Raw genomic sequence first — 17,831 nt, forward strand, 5'->3', positions numbered from 1 at the left:
ATCCATTTATCAAAACTAAGGGTTTACATACGTTTCCCACGCTGCACTGTGAATGTTTACATAATGTCTTCAATAAAACATGAAAACATATAATTATCTGTATGTTATTAGTTTTAACAGCCCATGTTCATCTATTGTTGTGACTTTGATAAGGATTAGAACACATTTTATGCAGAAATAACACTTGCTCTTAGAGCTGAGTATGGAGCATTGGACAGGATTGCAGATTTGTATCAAAAAATGTTTTTTTTTAATTAAGAACAAACTGATGACATGATAAATTATACAGTAGCACTAAAGTAAATAAATAAATAACACACATGACTGGCACTGATGTCACAGAGGAGATATCTTACATGTCAAACTAGCTTAAATATGAAACTATGATCTCCAGACAAATGTGAAAAAAGAGGAAGAGCAGATTATTAAAAGAAGTGAAAAAATCTGGCTTACACAAATACATTCAATGATGAATGAGAGCCGATGACATTTTCTCTAAGCGCCTAAAGGGTCATGATTATGGACTGACATCTCACAGCACATGAAGCTGAGGCCCATAACTTCACAGTGATGCAGTTTCCTATGCAAAGAGTAATGTCATTCAGGAGTCACACTCCATTTAGGCCTGGGACAACAGTCATTAAATCAATTAATCGTACGATAAGTGAAATGGACTCAATAATTTTGCCGGCCTCAATATATTGCCATGTACATGCATGTTTGTTTCCCACGTCTTTATCATCCAAACAGGCTGAATCATAATTATATATTTTATTTCAAGGTGCCTTTTAAGACACCAAAGGACGTGTTTGTTCTCATGAGAACTACAATTTCATTGCATTGAAAGGGTGTATTGCATTATTGTGATTATTTTTATATTAGTAGTTAATTTGGTCTCAAAATAATAATGTTTATGGGCAATAATTGTGAGACAATATATTATATATTATTATATCGTCCCAGGCCTAATTCTATTTAGTACCTCACTTTATTTTATATAAATGTCTCAGCGCTGGGACAAAAAGCCTGACAGAAAGTGTTTGAAAACAGTGGAGTTATTGCAGAGTTAACCGTCCTCAGTCCCAGGTTAGCGTGTATTTAACACGCTGCAGATCAGACTTCCTGAAAGTAACTTTAAAGTGAGCTAAAGGCAGAGGTAACAGCTCCAATAAGTGCCGATGTCCTGTTGATTGAAAGTATAACAAAATGAAAAAAAAAGGTAAAGAAAAGGGCATCAGCCTCTACGCTACTGATCTGATGCTAATGATACTGACCTTTTTAATGAAACATCAGCTGTTTCACTCATTCATTCATTCATCCAAACACAGTGAGCTGCAGCACATCGCTAACACAGACTAAATTTGTCTATCTTAAGGCATGTGATAAATTCCTCTGAGAGACGGGGCCTCACCTCAGAGATCCTTCCACCCTGAAGCCCACTGAGAAATATAAGCGAGTGTTGAAGTGTCCTCCTGCCTGATTTCATACAGCTGTTTTGAAAACACACATTCCGATCTTACTTATGACACCAGTTATCCTTTTTTTTTTCATTTTGTTTCCATGATCCTCTCTCGGATCGCTTGATCAGATCGCTTGCCTACCCTCTCTTCGTTTTACGTCACTGGTAGCTATGTTAATTTAAAGCAATTTAAATGCTCTACGTACACATCCCTACACACACATTCACACATCGCTCTGAGGCTGTGGTGCACACACACAAGGGCCTGGGATCAAACCACAGTCTACAGGTCAGAGGACGACCCACTCAGTCCCTGAGCCACAGCTGCCACTTTGTTTCTCTTCCAGTCACTTTTTCATTTTACTTGTTTTGTTTAATGCTCATCAGGTTTGTTGATCACTTGGACTTGCCTGCAGCTGTGAATGGGTGTGTGTTAGGCTGGTGACCTGTCCAGGGTGAGCTCCACCTTGTGCCAAATGACAGCTGGGATAGGCTCCAGCCTCCCACAGCCCCACGAAGGGAAAAAAAAGAAAAGATGATGAATGGATGGATGAACTGTCTGATCTTATTACGTTGAGCTAAAAAAGGCATTCCTTTTGAAAAGTCACATCAGCTGTTTATCCAGAAGTAAAATTTCTTTCTCCAGCTTCTTCATTTTAAGTGCTCTGAAAGCCATCTGCTGGTCTCGGTTCTCCATTTCCTTCCTGAGGTAGCTGCAGTAAAGAGCCTTAATGTCTTCTTTCCGCTTCTGTGACAGAAAACAGGGTCAGATGTGCTCACACTGTTCTTTATCTGCATCATGAACCAACGTGTCTCTGAAACCCTCACCTCTGCTGTCTGACCTCCTGCTGAGTGCTCAACAGCTGAGTTGTCTTTGTCCTGGAAGCTGCTGCTCTGCACATCCTGAAAATGGAAACATAAACATGCTACAAATGAAAAGATGACAACTAGGGATGCACAACATTATCAGCACATTTATCGGTATCGGCAGATATGAAAATTTCTGCCTATATGCACAGCTGATAAGGTGCTATTCAGTTAGGATTATTATTATTTTCCATCTGAAAAATAAGCTCCTTAAATAAAATGTAGCACTTCATTTATTTGCACTGCAGAGCTCTGTGTCTGTCACCAGGTTGTTACAGTAGCTCTAAAATAATCAAATGCAACTTGGTTATGTTTAAAAATGCATTGTACATTTAAAGTTCATGTGATCTAAAGAAATTATGTTTCTGTATTTCAATACTGAATGTCTTGAGTTTGAAAAAATGATACAGTTCTTATTTATGGTAAAATCAAATGTTTTTTCTCTTGTTTTATGTGTGTTTCTTAAACAAATAAGCCCGTCACAATAAGAGTAACATATAAATTCCAGTACAGGACAGACCTAGCTTTTTTTACAGTGACAAAAACAAACAAACTTGTGATTATCGGTATCGGTATCGGCCAAAAGGGGTTTCGATATATCGGCATATCGGATATCGGCAACAATCCAATACCGTGCATCCCTAATTACAACACAAAAAAACTAAAGAGAATGGGTTTTTCTTAAGTGTTTTGTTCATCATATAAATCAGGTCATAGGAGAGGAGTAGCCATTTTATTTTCTCAAAGAATCTTCTTTGAGCTCCTTTCAGAAACAAAGGACAATGAAGGAAGTTATTGACTTCTTTCAGTTAATGTATAAAGTATCAAAATAACACTAATCAATGTTCATGCTCCTCCTGGTAGCGATATATTGTTTTATAGGAAAATCTTTAATTTAATGACAAAAACCAGCTATAATTATACGTTGGGGGGACTGGAATGTACAAATTGACCTTAGACCAGATTCTTAAAAAGACAGTCCCCAAACCTCTCTACAAAAGAAACTTCAAGTGTACAAGTCAGAACTTGGTACAGGAGATCTTTGGAGGGACTTCTATCCCACAACAGGAGATTAAACTCATAATACTCACCCATGCTGTCTATTTCAGAAGTGATTTTTTTTTTTTTTTTTCACAAAAAAATTGTTTTAGAATTCATGATTTTGAGATCCCCAGCTTTGACTGGACTGATCATGCCCCCCTTTTGTTAAACTACAAATTAACACTGATTTAGGACAAACACTATGGAGGTTGAAGTCAAGTATACTTAATATATCACAATTTGAATTACAAATGAAAGCAAAAATAAAAACATTCCTTGAAATCAATAATTAATAAAAAAATAAAATTATCCAAATTAAATAAGGAACTGAAAGACCTTGAGACAAGGCATAAACCCAAATGTTATAAATTAAATGAAAAGATAAGAGCTTCAGTTTATCCATAGATTTTCTGACAGTCCTTGTACTTTCTCTGTTTTGAAAAGTAAACATCTATAACAAGTATCATCTCCAGCAGCTCTTACCCCTTCAATATGTGTGTCACTGACGTCTGTCTCGTCACTGCTCAGGCTCTCAGGTTCAGTCTTTGTCACAGGCAGTAGGAGGACCGGGTGACCTGAGACTGAGGACAAACACTGAGTTAGAACATGAAGAACTCCTTCAGGGGGTTGAAAAGGTGATGAAACAAACGTACCACTTATGAAGGAGCTTTCAGATTCACTCAGCGGTTCGATGCAGGCTGCTACAGGGAGGACTTCAGCTCTTAGCCGACTGTCTTTGTGCTGCAGCACATCCTCCTCTGCAGAGGTCAGTGACAGCGTGGCCGACCCCGCTTCCTTCTTCATCCTCATCACCTCCAACCTCCTTCTTTTGGCTGCAAAAGACAGATTTCCATGAGTAAACTAATACTTAGCTGAAATTAGAGGCTTGTAATGAAATAAATGTACCTGTTTGGACGATATTTTTGTGTTTGACTTTCACTTGCTGCCACGTCCTCTTGTAGCCACTGTCTGACACCCTGGAGAAACAGAAAGTGGTACGATCAAGTTAAATCGTATTATTGTGACATTTTGAGCACATCAGAATCCAAATGTTGGAAAACATGATACACTGATGAAATGTTTTCAACAAGGGGCCGCTCTTACGCGTTTATCCTATCAGCAATCCTCTGCCAGGCTTCCTCTCTCAGCCTGGAGGCGGTGGTTGTGTTGGATTTGGCGGTCAGTACTTCTCTTTCCTCTTCATACAGCTTCAGAATCAGCTCCTGCTCTTTGGAGCTGAAAAAGTGGGCCCTCTCATTCTTTCTCATCATGTGGAGATCTGTTCAAGAGACAGACATAAAACACAATTTAAAGACACACTGAAATGCATGGTGTCCATTACGTCTCTTTACAATTTAAAAAATGTATAACAAAAGCAAACAAGCAGACAAATATGTGGAAAATGTTACAAAATGGGTAGATAGTCATTTAAAAAAACAACTTATTTAATACCATTAGCTGCATGAAGTACATCAGAGTGGTACTCAACTTGACTCTCAACTTTTGATTTAGCACAGCCTTATCAATGGGGGCAATGGCAGTGATTATTGCTTTAGATCAGTGATGTCACATATCTTTGTTTTGATACACAACACCTTTAACATTACACTGTAATTTCATTGAGTCTTTGTATCTGATTTTGTTTCGATAAACAATGACACACAATGTGCCTTTAGGGGTTCATTAAACAGTACATCTGGAATACACAATGCAATTAAAACATCTGATAAGCACTGAGTACACAGAACAAATATGATTATGAGTTAACATAAATTGCCTTTGTCACATTTATTTTCAAACTGTGAAAAGACTTTATGGAAATTTTTGATGTTTCCAGTAGTGGCCAAAATCATTAGAGCAGTTGGCATATTTCAGAGGTTACAGTTGTTTGTTTTTGTTGAATTGGCGGGTTAAATATCTAAATATAAACAAAGAAATGTCTGCAAAGTCTTCATTATGTCTATAAACCATAGAACATAGTCATCATTAGGAGGTTTAGTTCATTTTCCTTTTAGTAAAGAACACTGAAAGTGATGGACTGGCCCTCTCTAGTCCAGAACTCAACCCCACCCAGGAAATCTAAGCGAGCTGTAAAATAAAGTGGACAGATCTATTGTACATTCAAAGGAAAGCCTTTGGCTTGAGCTGCAGAAGGTATGGGATAACATTAATGTTACAGTACAGAAAAATTTATATTGGGCCTCAATCACCAACAGTGCGTGCATGTGAACATTCAAAACTCAAATCTGGAGTTTCTCAATAAATTCTGGCTTAAATTAATCCTTACACTGCAAACAAAAACCGAACTTCTTTAGACCCTGTGTAAGCACAAATGATGATGACAAACCTTATCAGAAAATGTAAACACATACTCTTTCAATTAAATGCATGACACATTTAAATTACTTTCAGTACAATAATTTTTAAAAATAGTATTTAAAAGAATCCAATAATGAAAAACTATGAATTGACCAGATGTCTTAAATAACCATGAGACTGGTGCTTTTTCACCTTTTTATTTTTAGAATATGGAATCTTAAATAAATATTTAATCTAAAAATATAAATATGAGAGTGTACATGTTAAAATCTCACATTTTGATGTTAATTAAATCGTCCATCACTCCCACCGACTGATTCAAAAGTATAAGCAAATTGGTCAGATTTAAATTGGCTGGTACGCACGTGTCATAAATGTAACGGTGACGTGTACGCACCAATTAGTGAATGAGGCTCACTGATAGATACTACGCCAGAAATATGTGCTGCTGTAACTGCTGTAAAAAGTGGACGAACCAACTATTAAAGTTAAAAGTTGATAAAAACACAAGGACTCATTCCATCTGACATTTGATGTGCTCAGAGCAATCATCTGCATGTTTCATTATCATATTTTGGAGGCAAAGAGGTCGATATTTTCAGATCTGTCAGGTGTTAAATTATTTTTGCCACCACTGTTCATACATGTTTAGTAAAGTCCTCTCACCTCTGTCTACGTTCATGGGTTGTGATCGAGGCTTCGACGTGCGATTACTCCTCCCTTCGTGCTGAAGCGGCGGCGCGCAGAGATCCGAGATGTTTCAATGCTAGATTTAGTAAACAAATCATAACCTACGATCCGGAGACGCAAAGATCCCGAGATAAACCGATGCAGCAGTGCGTCACGGCTGTAGTATCACCACTGTTTACTGTCCAGGTGAGGAAAAAAGGAGAGGAACAAAGAGGTTAAATTTAGCAATGTTTCAACGAGCTTTGTTAACCCAGGCTTTTCTAATTCGGCTTAAAGCGCGTTCATGTGGCAGAGGTGGAGTCTGGGACAAAGAGTGCGTCACGTGATCGGATTAACTCATGTCATGGTTAGATTATATTAACGGTTCACCCGCATTGGATAGAGCAGGGAGATGAAAGACATTATTCCCTGTGACAATGGGCACTTTAGGAGAAATGTTGAATCATGAAGGAGGTGTGTGAGAATGTGTGTGTCTGCTCTGAATATGAACGTTAGAGTGGGTTCACACTGTTTTCATCTTGCCCACAGAAATAATTGTGTTTTATGAGCATATATTGTATGATCATGACCTGAAAAACATTTTGAAGATGAATGCACCCCCTTCTCTTGACATTAGGACACATGAAATTAAAAATAAATGCATAAAAACACGTGTTGCTGGGAATTCTTATTTATGGTTTGATGTGGCAAACAAAGCAGCTCAATTGAACAATCCTAAACACACAGAAAGAAGCTTAATCAGGGATAAGTGAAATGTGATTGCTCAAACTAAGAGTTTGATTTAATATCTCACTGTTGCAGAGATTTTTTGACACATTAGAGTCCAAAGATCATGAGTTACAGGAAACACAGACACCTTAACTGCTCCATTATTGCCTGTGAATGATGAAACGAGAGGAGCAGTCAAAATGTAGGCATATAACCCCTTCATCTGTTCCTGGGCTTTCATGACGCTGACACTTCGAGACACAACATGGGATCAAACACTCACTGTGTAGAGACACTGCAGACTGCAGAATTAAACAGAAGACGTGGATCGAGGTAATAATAGTTATTTTATTTATGTTATTTCAGTCTCAACAGAGATTTTGTTTAATGGTCCAGAGTAACGGAACGGTTTGTTTCAGGTGCCTCATGTAGAGAGCACAGAGGTAAACATAAAATAAAATAAAGGGTAAACTGTGTGTGGGAGTGTGGTCCAGTAACAGATGCGGATGAAGGACTGGTCCCTGTACCAGTTCTGAGGCAAGGTGTGAAGGTTTATTCATCGTGGCCCTCATAGCCGTCAGGGAGGGCGTTGACGTGCGGGTTGTGGAAAAGGGTTTTGGAGCCATCTCCCCAAGGGAAACGCTGTGAGAAGAAAAACAAATGTTGAGAAAGCAGGTCTTACGGATTAAAGTGTGGATTTAAGTTGTACTCCAACAGCCAAATGATGCAGAAACACAAAGTCAAACCTTGCTGCGGATGCGGAGGTGGCTGTAAGGGACAAACTCTGGCTGCTCGTGGCTGTGGCTCTGCTCTTTCAAGTACATGTTCAACATGCACACGGCCACGCCAGGGAGGGCCACCACAAAGGTGAGGATCTTCCAAGTCTTGGCTGGAAAAGAAGAAGAATCATGACTAGTTGAACCAACAAATCCAGAAACAGACAGACGCACAGAGAGATGAGGATTTCTAGCTCATAAGTTTGACACAAGAAAGACCCTGGATGTTCCTATCACCTGATGTCTCCAAAGTTTTACTCAAAGAATTGTCTCACAGCACAGGCTGAAACTCAAGTCACCAATGTCAAAACTTAAAGTGACGCTCAAAAAATGCGGAAAAGGATTGATAAACCCTGAACAGCCCTTTAAAGGAATAAGAGAGTGTAAAATTACAAAGAGGCTACGATGGTTCATTGAAATCATCTTTTGCTGTTCTCAAAGTTAAAGTCAGTCAAGACCAACGAATCTTTGAACACGAGAACTGAAGTGTCTACACTATTTATCTGTACAGGAGGCTGATAAAAAAACAGGTCACTGTGAAACCTCAAAAGGCCACAAAATTATCAGCAAGACAAGTGTAAAGCCAGGTCTTTAAATACAAACATTTATATTGAGTATCATGTTGGCCAGAGTCAGCCGTTAGTATGGACCGCTACCTTTCACATTTGAAACGATATGGTACCAATGCCCAGTACCTGGATATTCATATCAGTACTCAACGGTACCAGTTTTCACTACTTTTGTGTGTGTTTACGCTGTAATACATCTATTTTTTTAATGAAAATCACCTACTCTTCCACTTCCTCAGCCACAAGGATGTGTTTAAGGACCAAAACATGGTACTGGTTGATTTCACACAAATTGGCGCTTGGTACAACAGACAGAACTAGGTTGTTACCAATAAAAGTACCTAGTTCAGTATGGGGCTGAACAACAAATCGATTTAAAACCGACATCACAATGTAATAGAATGCAATTTTTGAATCTCGAAGGCTGCAATTAGAAAAAATACTTTCATGTACACAGACCTGGAGGGAATATAGTAACTTGTACTTGTTCTTCCTTAAAACCAGCAAAAGTCAATACCCTGTTTTTTTCTATCTAAAACCCTGTGAGCTACAGAGATCCATACAGTAGAAGGATCGTGGCTGGCAGAGCTGTACCCCTTGTTCACATTATTCTGTATGGTTTGTTACTCTCACTGACAACTGGAGGTCAGAAATATTTCAGTGTTACTTTTTCTTTTTCATTTAGAAAGTGCAGGAAAGACGTGTTTATAGGCCTGTCACGATAATCAATAAATCGATTAACCGAACGATAAATAAAAACGTCCGCGGTAAGTTTGCCAGCCTGGATAAACTGACACGTGCATGCATGTTTGTTTTCCTCCTCTCTTTCCACCAAAGAGGCTGAATGAGAAGATGGCTCACTACGTCTATCTTTCCTAACATCAGGGTGCATAGGTTCTATAGCGGATTTATAGCGGAGTGAGCATCTGTCAAAAATGCGATCTTTGGGGTGAAGACGGGGCTGCACACGCGCACACATGGAGAGAGCTGAAGCGAGCGTCCTGGGGGTAAGGAGGAAACACACGCTAATATGAGTGATGGCACGAAAGATACGGTTCTTAAGCCGCCTGCCACAGTCCCAGTGTGGGAATATTTTTTTTTTATCCGAATGAATAAAGTGTGAGCTCATGAACACCAACAAGCTGATATGTCGCATTTTTTTTTAAATAGTGGCGACGAAGAAGAAAAAGAACAGGGAGGTGCAGCGGAGCCTTGTTCTTTGACAATCCGCTCTTACTGAGGCTTTTGGTCGGCAAAGTAAATAGAAATAAAAGCGCCAAATGGTGGGCGCTCAAAGACAGCTACATTGCCAAAGAAATGCAGCCCTTCAATACGGTTGAAAGCCAGAAATGTTAAAAATGTTTGACAGACAGTACGGATTGACTGGGAAAAAGTACATGTTACAAACAATTCAGGAACTGTATAAACTCCCTTTATTTAGGCTATAATTTTTATTGTTGTTTCGTTTTATTTTGAGTTTCTTTTTTCTTCAGAGACAGGGTTTACGTTTTATTTTTTGATTAGTATTAATTATTTTCATTGACATGTATTTTTTTCTAAAAGAGAGTCCATTTCATTTTCATTGTATTTTTTTTCTCTTTCTTGTTTGTTAAATTTATTATATTTTTTGTTTAATTTATTTCATTTAAAAGATCCTGACCTTTTAATTACAGTTAAATACTCTTAGAAAATTAAAGTTTCTTGCTTTTGATATGGTGTACTTACTTTATTATCCCATTTATCATAATTACATCAATGAAAAAAAAATGGAGAAAAAAAATCAAAATAATATTGACAGTAATATCATTTATCTGCAATAATATTTTGGAAAATTATCGTCTAGCAAATACTGTTATCGTGATAGGCCTATGTTTTTCAATTTTAACAGTATCCTTTGCCCTTCTGGTCATACTATAGAAGCAAGATTGGTCAAAAAAAAGCACAATTAGATCATTTTCCTTGTTTTCCTTGTACCATGTTTTAACTTTCTGACAGCATGTTGCTCATGAACACAAACATGCACCACAGCTGCTAAATGAAAGCTATGCTATGCTCATGATTTATTGTTTTGGGGTTCAGATATTATTTATCAAACACTTTCTTCTCCTTCTTCATCTGTGCAGTAATGTCACTGAACCACACCAACAGTTCAACTTCTTGTACTGTTGGTGTTTGAAGATTTTGTCCCTAGGCTTCAGAAGTCATGAAAGTACCTCTGAGTTTGTGCGAGTAAATAAGAGACAAGAGGGACTTTAAAGTAGTTGCTTTTTGAATTATATCAGTCATTTGTGTGGACAAAGATTGAATTGGAGACCGTTTCACAAAGAATAACTATGTATAATATGTGTATGTATGCTGAACTAAAGGCAAACCAAAATCTTGTTGATGTTTAGAAGATATGAGCAACTGACCACAAGTCTTTATTTGTAGATATGCATCACACACCAAAGACTGACAGAACACATCAACAAGCGTTTCAGTTTTTGTAGAGATAGTAACAGTCAGCCTCCTCACTTTAAGATTCACACAGCTCTTAACCCTCTTCATTAAAGAGGATTCTTTGTTAGAGCATGTGGAAGGTTATGTGAGGTAAGGAAATCAGGGCTGACACATCATGTTAACACTCGAGCCCGACCAATTAATCAGGTCGATTATGCCTGTCACCGATTAATCAACATTAGCCAAAATGTAGCCGATTATAAAAAATGTTGCTCCACAGAGATTCTGTCACTGCTGTTCCTGTCTGTCTCTGTGTTGGGCTGTATGCTGCCCGAGTGCCTGCCCCCTCTGTCAACCAATATGTAGTGTAAGACTATAGAATGGTCTTAACGTCGTGTTAGTTGCTTTTTTGAGAGATAAACAGAGATAAATGGAACTGTTATTTTGTTATTTCACACTTCCACCATTATCTAATGTAAGAGTATAATACAGCGTTTTAACGTCGTTTAAGTTGCTCATTGTGTGTTTACAGCTTGACTTTTTTTTCTTCTTACTGTGTTTAAAGTTTGACTTCTTTATTTATTATTGTGTATACAGCTCGTTCTTAGTTATCATTGGTTTACACTACAGTTCTTATGTTGACAGTTTTATAGTTAAAGTTCCTTGTTTTAATTTAATAGTGTTCGGTCTCTGTCTTGAATCATATGGGTATGATAATAATTTGTGTTCATATACAGTATATATCCTGTGTATATCAATGAATTTATTATATATATCAGCTAATGTATTGCATATCAGCTGATATATTGGATATCGACTTTTTTTTTTACCCCAAATATCGGTATCGGCATCAGCCCCAAAAATCCCATATCAGTTGGGCTCTAGTTAACCCCTCACATTAAAATCAGCTGAGGCTCTGATCAACTCCTCATTAACAAGTGTTGAGTCTCTGTATGTCTCTGTGGCCACAGTGAGAGGTCTCATGCAGTGTCTTTGGATCAAACAAACTACGGGAGAGGGATGGATGTTTTTGAGTTTTCAATATAAGGTACAAGCGCAGGACCAAACTAAAAGTAGGAATTATAACCCTAACCCTAATAATTATAATAATAATTAGGAGAAATCACAAGTCAGTACAGCAGGAGAAAGGGTTAAAGGTGGGAGACTCCCTCCCAGATCAGGAGTGGCGATCTGCCTTGAAAATAATAAATTCATGTATGAGACGTCAGCTGAGGACATGTTCTCTATTACTTCATGTTTTATTAGTTAGCTTTGTAAACTCACTCAACACTTTAAGTTGGTAACAGTTTTATGTAAGACACCGTTTCTATTTACAATTCAGCCAAAATCTTTTGCTATTCTTGGCTTCAATTTAGAAAGCATTTTTGTTGTGCTCTTTTAAAGTTATACAAAAGAAATAACCTGTTATGTTAGTCAGAGCTTACTTCATATTCTCAGTACAATATTTAGCAAATGTAACAAGAGTTACGCCCCGAAAATCACTAAAAATATTTTCAAAAAACTGGGCACGACTAAATCATGTGCTGATGCAACCAACTGAGCAATTTGCTGATAATCTCATTTTAAATTGTGAATTGTGAAAAGTGGAACTGTTTCAAGATCACTTTTGAAGTCCCCACAGGAGCTTCAAGTTGGTTTGATGTTTGCTGTATCAAATCTGAGCTTGTTGTTATTGCTCTACTTGAGTAACTTTTGCGTTTCATCTAAAGTATAAAGTAATTCTTATCTCCAACTGGTTAGCTCCTAGATTTGCAGTGTAGGCATTTCCTGATAAACGCGGTTAAACAGATCACAGGAGGTATCACTCGGTTGTCATTGACCTGAAATGACTTCACTGTTGTTTTTCACAGATGTACTCTTTGAAAGCCTTCAAATCCTAAAGGAACAAAAATATACGTGGTGTAGGTAAAAATGTAAAAGATTTGTTTCGTTTACTAGTCAGTCACGTTATAGAGTTAGTGTTTTGGTTTCTTCGTCGAGCTCTTCTCTCCTCTCAAGGATGTTGAGCTAATGCTACCGAAGCTAACACTGGCTCAACAAGGTCACAGTCTAATCGATATTTCTCAAACAAAAAGTGACATCAAATGAAGCCTGGTGGTAAATTAAGAGCGTGTAGTACCTGCTTCCTCGCCGTGTCCAGCGGTAGCAGAGAGCTGTCGCCTGCTCTGGGTCAGAGAAGACCGGAGAAGGGCCTGAGAGAGTCGTCCGAGGGCCGCCATGTTTAATTCTGAGAGGAATGGAGCGACCGGAAACACTTTGTACTGCGAGGTCACGTGGCGGGAGAAATACTCTCTACTGTGCCACCAAGCGGACAGACGGTGATCTGCAGGCAGACTCAACAATTTTACTCAGTGAAGTTTCATGGGCCTGTGAAAGTTCATATAGATAATAGATAAAAAATTTAAAACACCTTCAAGACAAGTAGTGTGATGACGCACCAGAACAAAACTACAAGTCTTTTGGTAGCTAATGGATAATAAAACAATAGATACTGTCATCAAACTCAAGAAAAAAAAGCTATTACAATGATTTAAAAAAGCTAATTTTCTTGAATGCAATAACCCATTACCCGTCAGATCTTGCACTTTGAATGTTTTATATCTTGCGTTTACACATGAATTAAAACCATATTCAAGAGGCCACGTATGAGTTTGTGTAGTAGAAAATTTCTGTTTTCTTTATTTAACCTTTGCTCTGAATAATTGTGCTCACTGAGTGGAGGGTACCACTGTGTGCTGAACTTCAAAGGGCAGCTTTTTTTTTCTCTTTAAATTAATTAGGAAAGTAAAGGAATGTCTGTGATAACCTAACATCTAAAAAATGTGTGCTGCCAGTGATTGTAAAGCTGTAAGACAAATACAATGCTGGAATAATATATCCCTATAAGTTATGCTTGCTTAGAAAAATGATAGATTTGCTTTGAATAAATAAGCGTTGCACCCTCTGCACCTTAGAAATTCTCTTTTCAACTGTTTGCAAAGGTTGCTGTTGCTGTTGTGAGACGCTCCCTCTCAAGTAAAAAATTGGATGGATAGACAAGCATTTGACTCTGTTTTGATTTTATCTTAATTGTTGAGAGAAAATTGCCTTTTCAAACCAATAAATAATGATGCACCAGATACTCAATTAGCTCAAAGAAAGGGCAGTTTTATAGTGTTGCTAATCAGCATAGTGTCGCTGAGAGCTGTGCTAACTTAATTTGAAAAGGTTTTTTAATCATCAATAGCCTTTCAACACGATTAGCTAACACATTGTACCATAAGAACACAGGAGAAGACTGAATGTATGATTCATTAATGTTATCTTCATCAATAAAATAACTATTTTCTTTAAAGATAAGGACATCTTTAAGTAACCCAAAACTTTTGAACAGCAGTGCATTTGTTTGGATCATGTGCAAATAAAGGTGCAACTTAGATTTTATTTAAAAAATCTGTTTTTTTTTACATGTAGTTTTTAAGGTTTGTGAGCTGTTAAATCAGAAATAGTTTTTGGCATCCTGATGGATACAGCTTTGTTAACTCTAAAAATAAATAGTGTAAAGAAACAGTGAGACACTGACACAAAGTTCTCATTGTAGTGGGTGCATAATGAATGTTGATGAACATAGGAGCTATGAGGGGTTTATTTGAGTTGGAATGTAACTCTGTGACCCATTTTCATCCAACAAACAGATAATTTTTCACTGCTCTGCTTGTTTATATACCATTCATACCTACTTTTGAGTAATGTTCATGAACTAAAGATAATTGAAACATCAGGCTGTGACCTAAGTTTGATTTGGTTTAACTCACAGACACATATATTGGGTCATTTCAAATCTAAAATGAAATTAATTGGTGTAATATTGGTATTGATGTTTTTATTCTCTTTACATTGAAAATTAAAGGTGATAATACTCCTTATTTCTTCTTGTGGATTCAGGGAAGTGGATGAAGAATAACTGGCTTAGAGCCAAATAAAAAAAGCGTTTCTCTTCAAAGGGGAGGACTTTCTGTGATAACATGGTCAGAGTCCATCCAGAGAAATTCAGAGATAATCTGGTTCATGAAGGTGAGTGATGAATGTTTGTTCTTTAATCTAATCTACACATTTCTTTTCTATGGTTTGAATCAGTGATTTAGGAATGTTACATAAACATAACTATTTGCATTTATAACTGGTTCAGTGTGCAAACACGACATCAGGAATCTTTGTCGTTAAAGTGCATATTTTTTAATGTCATTGCTCTCTTAAAAAGCTTGCCTTATAAGTTAAATATGTTTATTAAAACAAATGTATTTTAGAGTGTATGAGGTCATAGTTATCTTTTATTTATGGAACTGTTAATAGTTAACATATTTGCCCTGAAAACAAACAGGATTTGTTTTTTTATTTGCCAATGCTCACAAATCTCTACACTTTGTCATAGATACATTTTTTGTGTTGAAGAGCAGCAGCATATTAAAATCTAAATGATTTGAAGAGTTCAGATGAAAATGTTTTAAAGTATGCATGTTGTCTGAAGTTTTGGGTCAGTGATGGAGCCTGAGTATCAACAATTCAGGTCGCCTGATAGCAGCCCTGTCTACGAGAGAGAGCACAGCATGCCCACCCCAAAAGGTGAAAGATGCACTTTTAGAAAAAAAACTTTGATTTTAAAATTCTCAACCTGATCAATGAAGAGTGTCTTAATTGTTTTAGAGTAAATGCTGATTGATTTATTCACAGGTCTGAAGAGCGTGGTGTATTATTTCCTCTATGGAGTCCTGGTGCTGTTGCTCTTGATTCTGCTCATGGTTACTGGGATAAAATGTAAAAACTGTGTTCACTTCAGTTCAGTTTATACATTACAAATATCAGTCACACTTTTTGTTTTTAATATCTCCTCATTTTGTGTCTGAAAGTCTCTCAGGTAAACAAGGACATCGCTGATGTGAAACTGCAGCTCACGAAAATCAGTACAGCAGGAACTGCAGCAGTTTCACAGTCAGGTGAGTGGTTTCATGTCTCCATACAAAGAAGAAGACTTCAGCTCACTTCATGTGATTTCTATGACTGCTTACTCTTCATGTTTTTATTCCTCTAACATAAAGGATCAGCAGTCCCTGGGACGGTCCCCTTACAGAAGCTTGCTCCAGAAAGAGGTCAACACAGAAAACATTACGACCAGGTTTCAGAAGTTTTGTTTCTCTTGAGCAGAATAATTTGACTTTTCTGAATCATGCTCCAAACAGGAATATGTAGGGAGGGGTGGTCACTTTACAAGACAAGCTGCTACTTGTTTTCCACCGCGGCTCTTACCTGGGCCCATGCAGAGGAGCAGTGCCGGGCACACGGAGCACACCTGTTGGTCCTGAATGATGTGGAGGAGCTGGTGAGTTTACACCAGTTACAAAAGTTAGCTTGAGACTGTTGTTTTTTCTTTTTTGTTAATAGGGGGACTCTGCCTGAACACAAACCTTAGAAAAAAGGATAAATAAAGACCCACAAGAGGGCTTTAAATGACTGCTGCTTGGGTTCTGTTTCTAGGACTACATTTCCAGAGTGATAGAAATCAAGTATAACTTCTGGATTGGACTGGTGGAAAGGGAGGAGGACCACTGGACCTGGGTGGATGGAACCTTCTTCAATGCAAACACAGCGTAAGAGAAAAGAGGAGCTACAAAAGTCCAAACTGAAAACAGTATCAACTAATGAACTCTTCCTCCTGTGTGTCTGTTTGTCTGTGTTCAGTTTCTGGGACGAAGGTCAGCCTGACAACTGGGACTTCAGGGAAAACGGGGAGGACTGTGGGCAGCTTCACGGCTCCACTATACGAAAGCGCAAGCTGTGGAACGACGCCGACTGTAGCCTGCCATACAGATACATCTGTGAGAGGAGGGCATGAGTGAGTCCAACAGGGTCCAACAGAGCGCTCAACAACATGGACAAGCCTGATGTGTTTATTAAAAAAAGGGTCAAATTTAGACCCAAGGAAAGAATATTTTTATATCAATGTATGATTTGAAGTAAGATTTATAAATATGAAAACATTTAAGAGGGGAATTCTGCTTTCCCATATCTTAAAACATGGTCATGAAGTAACAATGCTCAATGTTCAGACTCAACATTTTCAGACTTTTCTAAGATCTACATATTTATACGTTGTAGAAATCCCTTAAAATTTCAGTAAACTGATCAAAACAGTCCATTTGAAAAATATCTCTACAAGATCTTAGTGAGATTTGCTGAAATGATGAGGTCACCACATAAGAATGGCTCATGAAACATCAAGGGATGCGCCTCTTAAACCCAAGTCTGCTTGTAGCTCCTCCCCCAATATGCCTCTAGAGGCTTGGCCAATCAGAGGGAAGGGGGTTTGTTGATCAGGGAGCCTTAAAGAGACAGCAGCTAAAATAAAGCATTTCTGACAGAAACTGAAATAACAGTTTTATAAAATACCAGTGAGAGGATTTTTTTTTTTTTTTTTTAAGCATTTTCATGTAAAGCAGCTTCAGGGTAAGGAATAAAGGCTAAAAAAAAAAAAGCACTATACCCCCTCTTTAAGGGTCGGGTTATAAGCTTAAAGTCGATTTTTAAGATGACTGTTTTCCTGCATTATTTCAGGAACCTAACATTGTGACTTCGGACAAACTTGTATATCTCAAATTTGTTGAAGCTGCTGTGAGGAACTTTCAATTTGTCTTGCTTGGCACTGCTCTGCAGGCCAAAAAAGGGATTTCACAGTTTACTGGTCTGGTTCATTGCATGGCAAAGCAGAATTGTTTGAGGAAATGTTCTTTCTTTTGGTATTCAGTTATGTCAATCATTGTAAATATTTGCCGTGGGGGGAAAATGTTGAGAAATGTTTAACATGTAGTCAGTCACCTGTCTTACATATGAACCCTGGAAGTGGATCCTGGTACAGTACTGTAACAGTACTGAAACAGTCTCTTGTATTAATGATCACTGTAGGTCACA

At 37.8% G+C, this 17,831-nt stretch overlaps 3 protein-coding genes across 3 annotated transcripts; 1 reads left to right on the forward strand and 2 right to left on the reverse strand.

Moving 5' to 3' along the window:
* On the reverse strand, positions 1-6,675 carry LOC141789872 (uncharacterized). The gene is made up of 7 exons (XM_074669377.1): positions 6,353-6,675; positions 4,472-4,646; positions 4,274-4,344; positions 4,021-4,200; positions 3,851-3,948; positions 2,288-2,362; positions 1-2,207 (listed from the first exon to the last, which is right to left on the reverse strand). The coding sequence occupies exons 1-7, from the start codon at positions 6,366-6,368 to the stop codon at positions 2,064-2,066; spliced, it is 759 nt and encodes a 252-aa protein (XP_074525478.1). The 5' UTR covers positions 6,369-6,675; the 3' UTR covers positions 1-2,063.
* A 737-nt stretch (positions 6,676-7,412) lies between these two features.
* Positions 7,413-13,159, reverse strand: cox6a1 (cytochrome c oxidase subunit 6A1). The gene is made up of 3 exons (XM_074670625.1): positions 13,009-13,159; positions 7,831-7,973; positions 7,413-7,726 (listed from the first exon to the last, which is right to left on the reverse strand). Exons 1-3 carry the CDS (start codon positions 13,106-13,108, stop codon positions 7,637-7,639), a joined length of 333 nt encoding a protein of 110 aa, XP_074526726.1. The 5' UTR covers positions 13,109-13,159; the 3' UTR covers positions 7,413-7,636.
* Positions 13,160-15,409: 2,250 nt separating this feature from the next.
* LOC141790344 (C-type lectin domain family 4 member E-like) lies at positions 15,410-16,758 on the forward strand. The gene is made up of 7 exons (XM_074670166.1): positions 15,410-15,491; positions 15,600-15,683; positions 15,776-15,862; positions 15,965-16,015; positions 16,106-16,245; positions 16,401-16,513; positions 16,605-16,758. The coding sequence occupies exons 1-7, from the start codon at positions 15,410-15,412 to the stop codon at positions 16,756-16,758; spliced, it is 711 nt and encodes a 236-aa protein (XP_074526267.1).
* The last annotated feature ends 1,073 nt before the right edge of the window (positions 16,759-17,831 follow it).

Source organism: Halichoeres trimaculatus, unplaced genomic scaffold (genome assembly GCF_033239565.1).
Source record: "Halichoeres trimaculatus isolate MK-OKI-2021-1 unplaced genomic scaffold, fHalTri1.1 fHalTri1_scaffold_5, whole genome shotgun sequence".
NCBI classification, from domain to species: Eukaryota; Metazoa; Chordata; class Actinopteri; order Labriformes; family Labridae; genus Halichoeres; species Halichoeres trimaculatus.